The sequence below is a fragment of the Anopheles aquasalis genome, chromosome 3, assembly GCF_943734665.1.
Source record: "Anopheles aquasalis chromosome 3, idAnoAquaMG_Q_19, whole genome shotgun sequence".
NCBI lineage: Eukaryota > Metazoa > Arthropoda > Insecta > Diptera > Culicidae > Anopheles > Anopheles aquasalis.
Window position 1 is genome coordinate 48,073,674 of NC_064878.1, and position 14,875 is coordinate 48,088,548.

The 14,875-nt window shown below is 49.0% G+C and overlaps 1 protein-coding gene across 2 annotated transcripts in view; it reads left to right on the forward strand.

Annotated features, from left to right (window-relative positions):
* Window positions 1-1,102: 1,102 nt before the first annotated feature.
* Window positions 1,103-14,875, forward strand: part of LOC126578958 (endothelial PAS domain-containing protein 1-like) — a 22,123-nt gene continuing 8,350 nt past the window's right edge. Inside the window, exons 1-2 of one of the 2 annotated variants that reach the window (XM_050242080.1) lie at window positions 1,103-1,878; window positions 6,857-6,898. In XM_050242080.1, coding sequence (XP_050098037.1) covers window positions 1,277-1,878; window positions 6,857-6,898 — 644 coding nt within the window. In that variant the 5' untranslated portion in view covers window positions 1,103-1,276. The remainder of the gene's footprint in view (window positions 1,879-6,856; window positions 6,899-14,875) is intronic. The other variant, XM_050242079.1, reaches the window with a different exon arrangement.

Genomic DNA, 14,875 nt, shown 5'->3' on the forward strand with positions numbered 1-14,875 from the left:
CCGCGCGACCATGCGAATCGGATTTCCTGTTTTCGCTTTCCAGACGACAGCTCATTCGCTCACTGCTCACTGAAAACTTCGAGGCGTGTTTGATACCGCGCGCGCCCGCTTATCTGCCGTCCAGCGTGAGCGCAATGGCGAGGTTTTGGTGGTTTTTTTGATAGTTCAAACACCAGGCTGCCGCTGCTGCCTTGCGTGCAGAAGAAAGATCATAGCCGCGACACTCGGCGGCGCGGTGGTTTGCTAAAGTTTCTTATCGGTTTTTGGCTTAGGTTGAGTAAATGAATTGACCCCACGCTCGCTCACTCACTGAACCTGAATGCGAGGGCAACGTTGACCACACGCGTACTCGAGCGATCGCGAGCAGTTTTCAAAAGTGAACATCATCCACAAGCAGTGGCCTCTTTTGATCGTCGCTTCTAAGCTTACTTATCACGCGCCATTCTGGGAGGCTGGGCATGCATGGTGAAAGCACCACACAAAGACACACGACTTGAGCCAGCTGGTGCGTGCGATCGCGATGTTGCGACTGTGGGGCTTCTATTTCGTAACAAAAAAGAGAGAGATAACGAGAGAGAGAGAGAGAGAGAGAGAGAGAGAGAGAGAGCGCGAGCGAAACGAGCGAGAAGAATGGTTCTGGAGTGCGAAGGCGTACTTTGGCATCATTTTTTTTTTGCTCATTATGTTTGCCTCCATTTCCGCTATACTAAATGCTTTTAATGGCGATCTCGCGCGCACACAGAGCGACATGACACCGTGAAAGAAAGTGATTGTGTTGCTGGTTTGTTCCCAATGCCGCTGTTGCTTGCCAAAGTGTTTGTGTTGTGAGTGGACCAACAGCAGTGTTTTGTATTACGTGTACCTCCCGTACCTGAACCAGAGATACCAACAGATTGATCGACATAAAGTGGACAAACCCCCTGGATCCTTTACACTTTACTACCTGCGCGGTCGAGAGTCACAGAGTTTTGATCAACAAGCCGAGAAAGCCCGAACAACAAAGCCGAGAAAGATGAACGCGAGTGTTTGTAGGATGTTTACACCGTTCCTGTACGAAGCAGCAGAAGAGTAGAGGGCGCTTCTCGCCTCTACGACTTTCAAGCTGGATTCCGCTCGAGACGAAGCATCATGCACGAACCGCGATTCCCGTTCGTCGTTGTCCTCCGCTTCCTCAGGTGCCTCACGGTTGCAAGCTGCTGCTACCATTAATCAGCAGGACGTGCCTTTCCCGGTGGTGACCACTGCGGTGGCAACGCATCGAGGTCAATTCAACGCGATGGACATTAGCACGGGTTACTCACCGAGCGATGGTATAGCGAGTGGTGGTCCGGTCGGATCTTACGCCAGATCGTCGTACTTTAACCGCCGTTACTACGGTGGATCCACTGCTGGAATGGATTCCCGGGCACAGCTTCACCAACGGCACCTGATGGGCATGGACAGTGCGTCCGGTGATACACCGTTTCCGGTACGGGAACCACCACCACAGGGATACGATCCCGCTGGACTAAGTGGCGGACATTATTCAGGGGCCTCGTACAGGGGCTCCTATCCGATGGACACCAGTTCCTATCACGAACCCCGGGACGCTGGTCGTAGTGGTTATCGTTCTGGTTACGGTGGTACGCATCCAGCATCGCTCCGTGTCCATCCTGAGCTGGGCAACAGGGGCATGTATGGTAGTGGTACCGGTTCTGCTACACCCTGGTATCAGTTACCTCAACAACATCCGTACCAACATGCACAGCAGATGCTGCGGCATCAGCATCGGCAGCAACAACTACTGCAGCACCAGCATCAGCAACAGCAACCGTCCGCTACACCTCGATGCTATCCGATGCCACCGGAACATATGTACAACATGTTCAACTTTAACAGGTAATCTGGTCCGAAAGGGTTGATCGGTTGCCATCGGTCAGGATGGAATGTGTAGTCGTCGTCGTCTTCGTCAGCCGCTGAGCTGTGGTCCCGGTTCCTTGCAGCTAAAAATACTTCGGATCTCGCCTACGTCCGAACGAAACGCAGCGCCCCCAAAATTCGATGGAACCCAAAATTCTGAGGCGTTTCCGTTTAGTTTCGTTTATCATGCACGACAACCGACCAGCAGTAGTGACCCTTTAAAGGGTCTGCTGGCAATGTGGGGGGAGTTTTAATTACATTCCTAGAGATCCTGCAGACCAGGACATGAAAATGGTTAACAGTCTGTATGATGATTCCGTTCCGTGCTCCTCCCTCAGTGGCCACCGTCGTGGCACACCTTCTGCTACGCATCGACCAATTGCATACGAACCGGGGAGGGAAATCCAATAAACTTTCAACATTTGGTCACGACGGCCCCGTGGGTTCCGATCTTTCATTCAGTTCTCGGAAGGGCCCCGGGTATCAATCCCCATTCTGCTAACTACGTCAAAGGGTGGTTCCGTACAAAGCGCATGACGTTGACGCGCGCTCTGTTACTGTAGGCTACTGGCACCGCTTGTTGGTGAGCTGCCTTCTAATGCCCTTTCACCAGTAACAGGAGGAGGTATTTGGGGCCCCTAGAGGGTTGGAGCTGAATAGGTTAGGTGTATGTCTGGGCAAAGCTTGGTTTCGCTTCGAAAAACTCTATACCTGGTTCGTTTCATGGAGAACCAGTACATCGTTGGCCCTTTTTCTTCCAGATTTTTCGAAAATAAAAAAAAAACGATCATTCACATTACATTTATGCTGCCATAATTGGAAGTTAACAGTTAGCACCATCAACCATATGTGTGCGGCAGCAAAAGTTATGCAATCCTTTCGGAATCCCCCCTCGGATCCGCATAAGCTTTTTGGTGCGCGCACGTTGGACGAAAGTTTGAATCCGTTTCTGCGTTTTTTCCTTTTCGGGGAAAAAATGACCGAGAGGGCGAGAGCGAGAGAGAGAGAGAGAGAGAGAGAGAGAGAGAGAGAAACACCACTGGGCCACTCCAGCGGCAGATAACGGGCCAATAGCTCCCCCCAAAATGTGCAAGTCGTCTTTTCGCAGAAAATGTAATCTCCATTTTCTCAACACCGAACTGGGGCTGAAAGTGAGGTGGCCCCTTCAGAGAGTTCACGAAAGGACGACCGTATCTTGGGTCTCAACTCCTACAGAACTGTGAAGTGTCCGTGCCCTCTGTGTGCCCGTTTTTTAGCTACAGTGTAGGGGAGGGCTCGAGGGGAATATCCATCACATCACACACGTGGTACCCGTTTTCTGAAATTCCAATGAAATAAATCAGGCACCGATCGAGTGCAACTCATACTCAGATTCTTTTTGATTCCTTTGAGCCACTCGCCATGTTCCAGGCGATTTAGAAGGTAGCGGATGAGTTCGCAGAACTTGCATAACTTTGCCGATAAAAAACCGACGTTGCATAATCATAAGAGAAGAGTAGCGCGTGCAGACCTTCGACATGGTGCTGTCTGTGAAACGAGGTACTAATTACCAAAACAGAAAAAGGGAATCCCGGAAGCCATTTATTTGCTAAATAACTCAAATCGATACCTGTATTGACCATTTGACGTACTCTGCCGGAATGCCGGGTAGTTGTAGGAACTACAAAACGCTTCTCACCCCTGTCCCCTAATGCCACTACCAGCGTCAAAGGAGAGAGGTCTGTATGTGTGTTCTGTCTTGGGAATGATTGGGCCGCAAACACAGAACGCAATCGCTGAAGGGGCGGGGGAGGCCAAACAACACTAGTACAACAACGTGACTGAATGCAATTTGTTGGTTTATGATGGCGGCAATGTCTCGACCGTAACAACATACCCCACCGGGTATAGAATCGAGCCAAGTATTCGAGCGTCGGGTAAATTATAGTTTTGTGCTCTGCACTCTGTCGTAGTCGTTGTGTGTGGTCCATTTTGCTTTCTTTACGTCAATGCACCACCCATCCCACCGGCGCACCAGCTCTGTGGCGCTCCGGAACTGTTTACAATGTTTTAATCTAATTCTCCGGTGGTCTCACCGAGGGGGCACCGCTCATCCCCCTGGTGATCGTATCGATTGCGAAACGATAGATGGAGGTGATGGGATGGGAGGGGATAGCCACGCTACACCGGGCGGCACTTGACGCCGCCTTGGGTGCAACAATGTTGCGTGTGATTACAACCCGACCCCGACCGCTCAGGTTTGTGTGGACACTCGCTAGAAGGAAGGCAAGAGAAAAAGAGAGAGACAACGACGATACGGCACCAAGTCAAGTCTATAATCCTTTCCTGCCATCATCGCTATCATCATCATCATCATTGCCACTATTCTACTCCTCCTCCTCTTCACCATCATAGAGTCGAGTTAGGGCGGAGTGTTTGGCAAACAACTGCATGAGTTTGTGGCATGCACTCGGTGTGTGGTAGGTCGGATGCACCTCAATCTCTCTCTCTCTCTCTCTAGCGTGGCTAGAGCCGGTCTAGAGCTGTCAGCTTCCCTGCCGCCCGCCGTATCGTAATTGCCCCTGAACCAACGGAACCGAACCGAGCGAATGCTGGTGGTGGCCACTTAGTAGATGGCCACTATCGAGCCCTAACACAGCTTAGCGCGGAAGGAGGAGCATCGTTATCACATTCTTGTCAATCCAAAAGCGGATGACCGAGTCGAAAGCAATCGCATCACTTGGAAAATCGAAGGAAAATGGAAAGGCTTTAATTTGGTGTTTTTAATTTCTAGCGGCAACATTGTTTCCCTAGTTGCATCTGTCTTTCTGTCTTGCTTCTTATCTATCTGGAACACTATGAATCGTGAATGAAGAAGGGTGTGGCCCAGGTGAACAACGTTAAAGCAAACAAAACGAACAAATCCTTCCAGGAATTGTTCTAAGTGAGAGATTTGAGTTAGTTTGTTTATCGGAATCGCGCAACTGCCTTCTTCTGCTCCTTGGAAACACAAGAACTAAACTGTCTTGCGCTCAAACTGAGCCGAAACTGAATTCCGGAAAAATTTGCTAGTGTTTCCGAAGGCAGTAAATTGCTTTTCCCAGAACCCACCATCATCATCATCATCTTCCTGCAGCACTGATTTCCACGGAAGTGTTCCTGCTGGTGTTCAGAGAGACACACACAGGACAGGGCGCCTGTTGATGGAAGCTCACTGAAGCTGGCAACAAAAACATCGCAATCCAATTGACCATTCACAGCAGCACAGCCAACCCAGCCGAGCCCAGCCTGCCCAGTGGCAATAAGATTGGCAAACATACAACATTGGTCAGTCCGGTTGGGTGGGTGGGTGGGTTGGTGGTGATGATGTGCCCTGTACCCCTCCCCCATTGGGTGGCGGGCGTCCTGCTGCTCCTTGCGTGACTGCTGTTTTGTTTGTGCAGCAATTATATATTTGCATACCTACAATGTAAGGGAGCGTCGTCGGTACTGACGTCTCCGGTGGGGGCGCAATATTGAAAGAGCATTTGAGCTTTTGCAAGAAAATCCAATTCTGTAACGGAGTTACGGAGTCATTAGTAACTAAGTTGTTGCTCACAGGGCAGGATGTTTGCTAGTGTTAGGTCACAGGTGTAATATGTAGAGCTTGTAAAGTACTGTATTCTAATGATGGCTTACATTTTACGAGGTAGTACATTCGCTCGATCATTGAGTTGTTGTTTAAGGGATAATATGGGTATCTAAGCTTCTTAAGTCCTTCCTCCTCGAGAGTGATCAATCGATGCACCCAGAAATGGAGAACGAGTGACCATTTTTAGTACATGGTATCGCTTAAGTCTTCTTTACTGGAAGTTAATAGATCATTAGTGCAATTCAAAGCGGACGGCCTGGGGGGTCTCTCTGCATCGCTCAGCTCAGCAAAACAGTTAATAATAATGAGTAAATTATATTGTTTTGATAACCCTTCATGTGTGCTCTCCGATTCTCTCTCTCCAAAGTATTGCCAACTGTTTTTATGGTCATATAAAGGCCGCATATAAACTCAGAGCTGATAACACTAAAACATGTTGAATGAATAGCTGCAAAAAATGAATAGCTACAAAAAATATACATAAAGATTGGTTTACCCCGGCCTCCGTTCGACGGCTATTTTTAAAGCAGCGTTAATTCCGTTCTAAAATTAGCTTGTATTATAATTTATTTAGGGATCATATGAACATAGGAACGGAAAACTGACGGTACCTGGCTGGTCTCCAACAAATTAACAATTCATCAAGGGAATTGGTTAGTACAAGCAGCAGATAGCATTACTACAAATTACAGTGTTGCACTAGAGCGACGATCAAACTGATTCGATCTGACTGCGCGTTGTGTGGCTAATTTATTTTGGTCCTCTAGTCGCTAGATCAAATATCGATACCGCACCGGAACGGAACGGAACATGGACATGGCGTGGAACATGGACCGTACTAGGCGTCTCCACTATCACGCCACGCCATGACGAATGCACTGGATAGAAAGAGAGAGAGAGAAAAGAAAGAGTACCGTGCGGAAGCACGGCGGTGTGCTGCAAACCAATGTTTACTCGCTTATCACCGCTAAACATCGTCCAGAACAGAAGAAGGGGTGGAATGGGAGAACGCGTCATTGCCGTGACGCCAAACTGATTTGCGTCGATCTTGATTTGTGATCATGGTCCCGGTGGTGGTGGTGGTGGTGGTGAGGAGGAGGTTACATTACCCGGATTGCTAGAGCGCGATTTGATTAATGCTCCTGCTCCTTCTGATAGGCCGGTAATGATGGGCGCAGCGCAACACTGTTGCATGCATTACAGTGTCTTGGTGGCGGCTGCGATGGGGTTCATCGCTAGCTTTTTACGCATTGCTACTTCCAACAACAACAACACTGACAACACCAGAACCAAAGCTCTAATCACGCGCATCGCCGGTACGGCCGGTTGGCTTCCTTCTACTTCCAGATACGATTGTGACGACTCGAACCCGGCTTGCAAGACGCAAATGTAAGTGAAACTCGAACCCTCTTCGGAAACTCTTCAATGGTGGTAGTGGTGGTCTAGTTTGATTGAAGATTCCATTTCAGTTCAGTATTTCGGGACCGACGGCCGGTTTGAACAGTATATTTCTTTCCTCGTTAAATTCCGCGCGAAACACGAACCGAACCCGATGGCGCCGGTGACGTACTTGTGGTGGAAAGAAGAAGGTTACCAGTTGTTGTTGCTGTTGTTGTTGTCGTCATGCTGCTGCTTCTGCTGCCAGCATTTATTTGGCAGCCTTGTTTAGACAGCTGAATCTAGCCCCCCCCCCGAGTGGCGCCTTTCACAGCGAAGAAGGGAGCTTTGATATCGCCTGAAAACCGCGCGCGGTAAACTCTCTAACGAAACGCGGGATCCGTTCGTTCTCGCTATCCAACGGAACCTTCAAGTAGCTGGTAACAGTAGCCCCAGCAGCCCCAGCGGTAGCAGCTAATTGTAATTGAATGATCTGGCGCAGCACTTTTTATTAGTGAAGAAATATGGTATTAAGCAAAAGCGTTCTTCGCGCACTACCTTTCGAGGTCTCTTCACTTGAACCATTAATCCTTGTAATGCCCTGCATAAACCGGGGCAGAGTGAGTGTGGGCGTGCTCTCTACTTGAACCTCTTTCCGGGCCACAAGAGCGGGGCCTTCAGACTCTCGCTGACGTCGCTGATCTTCTTTCAATTTCGGTTACCGGCCTAAAAGGATAATTGGTCGATCGCTTAATTATTCATCCATCAAGAGGACTTCCCCTAACCGGTGGTGCGTCCGATGGATTGGTTCAATTATCCGTATTTTGTTGCACGAACGAGGCCCCAATCCATGGCCCAATCCATGGTATTCTTTGCGTCTAGTACTCTTTTATCGGAATCCGATCGGTCTCGGCATTGACTGCAGATTGTTCCGATGTATCACACAACATAACACAATGGCAATGGTTTTTTTTAACGTCGTTCCGTCCATTCCGTTATCACGATACCGTGATACTAATCTTGATCGGTAGCACTGTGGAGGGAATAGAAAGTAATACAGAGAGAGAGAGAGAGAGAGAGAGAGAGAGAGAGAGGGAGATGAAAAGGAAGAAGAGCGAACCTGGCGTGCGGAGGCAGCACCAGAAAAGATCTAGCAGCTTCTCGGCATAACCAACGGCATTTTCACCCGAAAGAAGCATCTCGAATCCTTCACCAGCAGCAGCAGCAGCAGCAGCAGCAGCGCCGTCGCTTCCAGGAACTGCCGGTGGCCATGATGATGTTGGAGGCGGTACCGAACGCACACCATGGTCACCAGCAGCGTGCGTATGCGTAGCGGTGGCGTCGGTGGCCAACTTTTCCTTCAAATATGTTCGGTGGTTCGCTGGTGAGGGCCGGACGGGCGGCTGCTACCGTTCGGTTCCGTTCTCTACCGGCGATTCTGTTGCCACTTGCGTCAAACCCCGAAGTAGTACATGGTTCGACGAGCGGCGCACTGGTCCGGACCGGCAGTACCGAAAGTACCGACCGATGGAGACGCCCGGATCCGCTTCCCACCACCACCCCCTCTTCACGTTCCCCGTGTATCATCGCTGGCTGGCCATGGCGGGGGGCATGGCGTTGCTGTGCGCTCGGTCCCGGGCGCCCGGGAATCTATCTTGATAAAGGTTTTCGACCTTGTATTAGCGAATTCTCGGAACTCCATTCAAAAGCATACACTCGAGATGGCAATATGGGACCCCCGGATGATGATGCTGCCGCTGCCGCTGCCGCTGCTGCTCGGTCGTTGGTTGTTCGGTCCTCGGTTCCGCGCTTCCTTTAGCCGGGGCCCAACGCGGGCCCACTTCTCACCGTGAGTACCATCCGGTCGCTCGGTCGGAGAGCAGAGAGAGAAAGAGAGAGAGAGAGAGAGAGAGAGAGAGAGAGAGAGAGCGCGTGCGATTGGGAGGAAACGCCCGATTGTGGCCGAGTCCTTTTTCGGGGCGTTTTTTTTTTTGTTGTTGCCGAGAGCTTTTTTCGCTCCAAGTGGTTCTGGGGTGTGTTTTTTGGGGCTCGGTTCGTGTGAAGGGGGGGATGGTTTTGGGCCGAAGATAGGCTTACTCGCTGAGTGCTCTGCCCCGTACCCCGCGGGATCTGTTTTCCCAAAAAAGGCTCCGACCAACGACGACGAGCCACCGACAGAAGACGTGGAGGAAAACGGCTGCAGATCGCGAATACCATGCGGATCCTGGACGGTGTGCGTTGTGCAGCTTGCTCTCTCTCTCTCTCTCTCTGTCTGTCTCTCTCGTTCTCATTCTCTCTCTCTCTCTCTCTGTGCGTGCCTCTGTCCGCTTCTCGAAAGAAGACGTCACCACCGCCCACTTGTCGAACATACCAGCGAGCGCCATGCCGCTTGCGTCTTACGATGTTTTTCCCTCGATTTTTCCATGTTACCTTCGCGGCCAGCCAAGGCGCGTGCCACTTCGCGTTTCTACGCCGTTCGCCAGGGTTAATGCCGGGAATTTTCCGTTCCATCGAACCTCCGTAGTCCGCCATCGCCCTGTCGCATGAAATTCGGAAATGAATTAGCAGTGCCGGGGAATCTTTGAAGAGAAAGTGGACCCCCGAATAAATCCTCTCCCCCCGCCACGCACATATTGTTGCGAAATATTGTCAACCAACCCGCGGATTCCGAGAAAATTCTGTTCCTATCATCCCGGTGAATGATTACAGTGCAGGTAGCGAAAAGGGCTGTATCATTATTAAGAATCCCTTCATTCTGTCACATGCTGCCAGCGAGTAGCTCGTTTGAATGAGACGCTTAATTAATCCTCATCATCATCATCATCATCATCTTCTTCTTGCCCATCGATGCGTGAGACACTCTGGTTCTGGTGGCGGTTCAGCACGGGTCCCTGCTCGCCGCTGTAAGCCGCTTTTTATCAGGTATCGTCGCGCAATATCCCACCTTCCCCAGGGTGGAGAGACCGCCCCGGTTGCCCCTAACAGTTGAACAGATGATGATACATTCGCAAAGATCGCTTTCAATTGGAAGTAAATGATTTCTGGGGAAAGCTCCACCGACCTTTGGCTCCTGGATTGGATTGGTCGTGTGTTTCGTAATTTGCGCTCGTTTAAAGCTGGTCTGCCAGCCCGACTGGTGTGCTAATTTGCTTTCAAGTTGCGTTAATGGAGATGAGCGATTCTATGAAGCGGTGGGATGGAAAGTGTCTCTTAGCGGTGGAAGTATCTGCCGTTTGCTTTTTATTTTGTTGGTACACACTTTGCCAAAGGGTACTGTGCAAATTTGGTTGAAATCTGTTGACTTTTACTGATAAACATTTTGTGACTCCCTCGCAGTTGTCGTCAGAGGGTTTTAATTGATTATCTTGACCAAAAGCTAATTAAAATGAACCACTTTAAGTCCATTTGTGTATGTTTGATTGCAGCACATAACCTCATTAAATTGGTTTAGATACGGTAAAGATGTCGGTCGTTCTGCTCCGGTGTTGTTTTATGAGCTGGAGCAGAAGCTTCCTACTGCCAATATGACTGATTGGCCTTCAGCTAGAAAGCATAGGAAAGCAAATAAGGCTTTAGACCTATTATTAAAAAAATGTTTCTGCATTGATTTTTGTGTTGTATTCAATTATTTACCTTCTCCTAATATTCCTCTTCCGACTGTGAATTGCGACACGTTTTGAAAGACTTTTAAAGTTGATTAACTTAAACTTACAGACAAAGTTGATCAACTTGAACTTACAGACAAGTTAAACTGACAGACAAAGTTTATCAAAAATCATATTTACGCGTACTGTAGAATTTTTTATAGGTTGTTGAATGTCCCCAAACTATGAATATTTTGCGTTCACAACCTTTCGAAGCCACCACGCGTCCAGGGAAATAATAAAATATTGGTATCAATAGCCTCTAGTTAAGAAAATAGGCAAAAAGATGCACTTCACACTGTTATTAAACTTTTTGCCCTACAATTTGCCCTGATGATGCTACAAGCATAGTAAAAATGCCAAAATGGCGACACTCTGTATATAAAGTTCTTCAATTGAGATCACGAGCTCAACAATGTCTGATCATCTGTCTCATTATATTGTCTATGATAGCAATAAATTGTAACGATTATTAGTGTTATCTATTGTTAACAGATGATAGGGGATATAATATTTCACGCATTAACCACACATGGTTACCTACGAATACTCTCGTTAAGCTGATGCAGATGTCTTTGCTTAAACGTCATTCCCTAAGTTTATGACCCTTCTAGGCTCTGGCTCTGCCGATATAAAGCGGCATCTCTCCGGATCTCGATTCCGTTCGGTGTGCTCACGCGGTGCAACAAATTAAGAGCTCCATCGCCTGACCCAAAACACAGTTGCTTCTCGCTTCTGGTGTGGCCGGATGCAAAACAGCTGCCAAAAATGATGCAGTCCAGCGGGGGGGGGGGGGGGTCCCTAACTGCAGCTTACTTTAGCTCCACACCCACGAGCTGCTCCACCAATATAAGTTGGCCAAATTTATCGTTTTCCCAACACCCTAGCGATCTCGCACCTTCGCTCGCGTTGTTCGCACTAACCTAGAAGTGGCGGAAAATAGTGTTCAAGGTTAGTTTATGTATTTCGCTACTCGAACACCCCACGCCCCGTTCCGTGATCCTCTTTCCGCGAAATGGCTGGATCGGTAACGGTCAGCCAGTACGTCAGCAACCACGACCTTGGCCTCCTTTTGACGACGCGAGTCGGGAATTTGTGTGCCCTTGCGCGACCAGGCACCAGGCACGTCCTCGTCATGCTGTGTGCCACCTGATCAACCGCAGCGTGGTGCAGCAGCGTGGCTTCAATTTCAATTCCTCCGCGTCTCGTCTCACGAAAGGCATCCACTTGACACCGCGCTTTTGCGTTCCGCGAGATCGAAAGGCGATGCGCAGGAATGAAACATCATTCGCCCCACCAACCACACTGCGGGGCGAGTTGGGTCTGGTATGGCTTGGCCTGGCCACCCCTTTCCTCACCAGAGCGAGCAGACTCTGGTCAGGCCTCGTGCCAGGCCGCGTGCCATGGTAGTGATCGCGAGCGGGCGCATCGAGTCGTCGAGGGCAGCAGCAGCACTAGCAGTAAGCAAACAGCAATGCAACAATGTTGCCCACCACCACCCAAACAAAGTGTGCGGCGCGCAGTAAATGCACATCAATTCTTTCCCTCTTGATTCCACCAACCATCCCCTCCCCCGGCTGTGTGTAAACTGCAAGTGCAACTGCAAACAAACACTCGATTCCCGTCCTCTTTCTCTCTCTCTCGCTGACCCACCGTTTCGGTGCTGCCACACTTCCAGGTGCCCCTTAGCGCAATCGGATGCAGTTCTCTGTGTGTGCCGTGTACGAGTAGTTCGTGAGAACTTGTGGCAGCGAGTGCATGCGATCATCAGCATCATCATCGTCGCCGTCGTCGACCATCGTGGTCTGCTCTGCTTACCTAAAGCGCCATCCGAAACCCGTCTAGACGGGGCTGGTGTCACGTGTTTGAAGAATTGTTCCGTGTGCTCTCCTGTTTTACCAATGGCGCCAATGCTTCCCTTTGCTGATAGTCCTAGGGCTCGCTAGGGGAGACTAATTCGAATTTAACCCGAAATGAGAACCTTCCTTGTTTCTTGTTCTATGGTCGACCAGATACCAGTATGCAACAAAAGTTTAGCCACCCCTTTGCAAGAAACGTTTACGTTTTGGCTAATTTTTCATGAAAACCCTCAGCCTAAAAAGCCTTGTACCACGTATCAAACGCTGTGTTTTTTTATTCTTCTTTACTTTCCTGTTTTCATTTTTCAAAAATACTTCCTACAAACCAAGATATTACAAAACCAGTCGAGGAAGGTACGAAAAACACGCAAAAAAAGTTTATCCACATTCAGGTATTTTTTTGTTCGGTGTTGTATAATTTTTACTCCACAACAATTAAAAAACCATTTTTCCTTTCAGTTTCAAAGTTGCATTTTAGTTCTTTTTATCCCAAAAAACATCTTTTGAGGCCCAGTTCATATGTGATACACATTTTAAGGATGAGGGTTTCCATGAAACATCAGCCAAAATGTAAACGTGTATTTGCAACAAAGGGATGGATAAACATTTATAGCATACTGTACATCACCAGCTCACCAGCTAGATGATCGCGCCATGGATCGCCATGGCACAAGTGTTTTATCCTTCAGCTAGTTGGGTGTCTTTGGGGTCGATTCGATCCAGCTCCGGAAGTGGATCCTTAAGGATTGGTGGCCCTACGTTATTCTGCTTCACATCACGCACAATCACGCTTGCTCGCCAGTGATTAAGAGCAGGGGCGTGTGATGTGGTCGCGTGTACGATGTACTGTAGGTCCTCTGTTCTTGAAGACAGGCTTTGAGTTTTAATTAGAAGCTGAAGCAGGCGAAGTCAACCTTTCGATACCGTTCGATTAGATTAAGATGTTTCAATTAGCAAAAAACCATCAAAGCGAATCAATTAGAGAGCCGCGCTCCGTTCGTTCGTTCAGGAATCGCGTCCCGTTCGTGGAATTATCTGCCGGTGTGTGCCGGTGGTGGCTAAGGAAGCTCCGGCAAGTCCTGTGTTACTTGGCCACGGGTGCCATGGGGAAATGGTTGGAAAATGTAGAAAAAAAAAGTAACAGAAGAAAGAACCCAATCAATCATCTGGCGATCGTTTGCCGCATTTGTAATGAATCGAATTTTGCATGGATTCAGCAGGTCACAAGCGGGCTGGAATCAATAATAAAGTCCTCGTCGTCGAAGGGCCACGAGAGATAGCACACGATTGTTGCTGGAAATAAATTAATTACTCGTGATTCAACGATTCCGAATACCTATCCGGGAGTGGGTGGTGCTCGCTGCTCGCGCCACGCGGCTCGCTCCTGCCAGCCTCGACGCAATGCGTAGGCTGGCGTGCGGGCTGGCTGGCTGGCTGGCCGGCCGGCCGGCCGGGGGTTTCGGTTTTCCCGAAACGGAACAAGGAAACCATCGTTGTGGCGAAATCTCTTATGCTCTCTCTCTCTCTCTCTCTCTCTCTCTCTCTCTCTCTCTCTCTCTCTGTCTCTCTCTCTCTCTCTTTATAATTTCTTTTCGTAGCTCCGAGTGTATTAGAGTTGCTCTATTTCAACCGAACGCCCAATGTCCTTGAGTTCCATTTCCCTTGTAGGTAGTGGTGGTCCTGCCCTACAATCGAGCTTTTCCAAATCATGAGCCCCTTCTGCCTGCTCTCTGTTATGTGGAAAGCATTATGAAATGCGTAAAACACGAGTTGCTGTTGCTGTCTGTTACCGGCGCCATCCTTCAGGGAGTGAGCAGAGGGGGGGGGGGGGGGGCGGTAAGCTACCTTTGTAATTAACAAGTTTTGTGCTCAAACGAATGGTTGCTTCTTCTCCTTCGGTCGAGCCCGAGGGATGCTGCGAAGCTTTAAATCAATATTCATGCTCATTCAAGCGGAAGATAAGGGGAAGGACCGGTATCAAACAGGCACAACACCCCCCCCCCCCCCGCCCAAACTTTCAATTTGTTTCAATCGAATCAAGTGTCATGGTTGCTATTTTTGTATATCATTTTAATTACCAACGAATCGATGTTTTACGAATCTCGTAATTATCGCGTGAATTAGGTGGCATACAATCACATCAGAACGAGTGCCTTCTAGGAGAAAAAAGTCATTTAATAGGCACAGCAATTCGAAAGCAATCTTTTTGCTCTCCTTTTATCATAAATATTAAACTTTCCATACGATGAATCCCTATGGTCTCCCTTGGTCTCTGTAAACCAGTTCCACACGCACCTCGGACAAACCACCCAATACCAATTCACGCAATCTCATGCTGATGATGATGATGTTGACTACCGAATACCGTATGCTGTCGCGCCATTCCGATGCGCGCTCGCATTGGCTGTTTTGCTACACGATGAAACAGGGTGATCACTTAGCACTCGATCCCCGCCGATCACAGCACGGCCCCCGGTCTCAGGCCG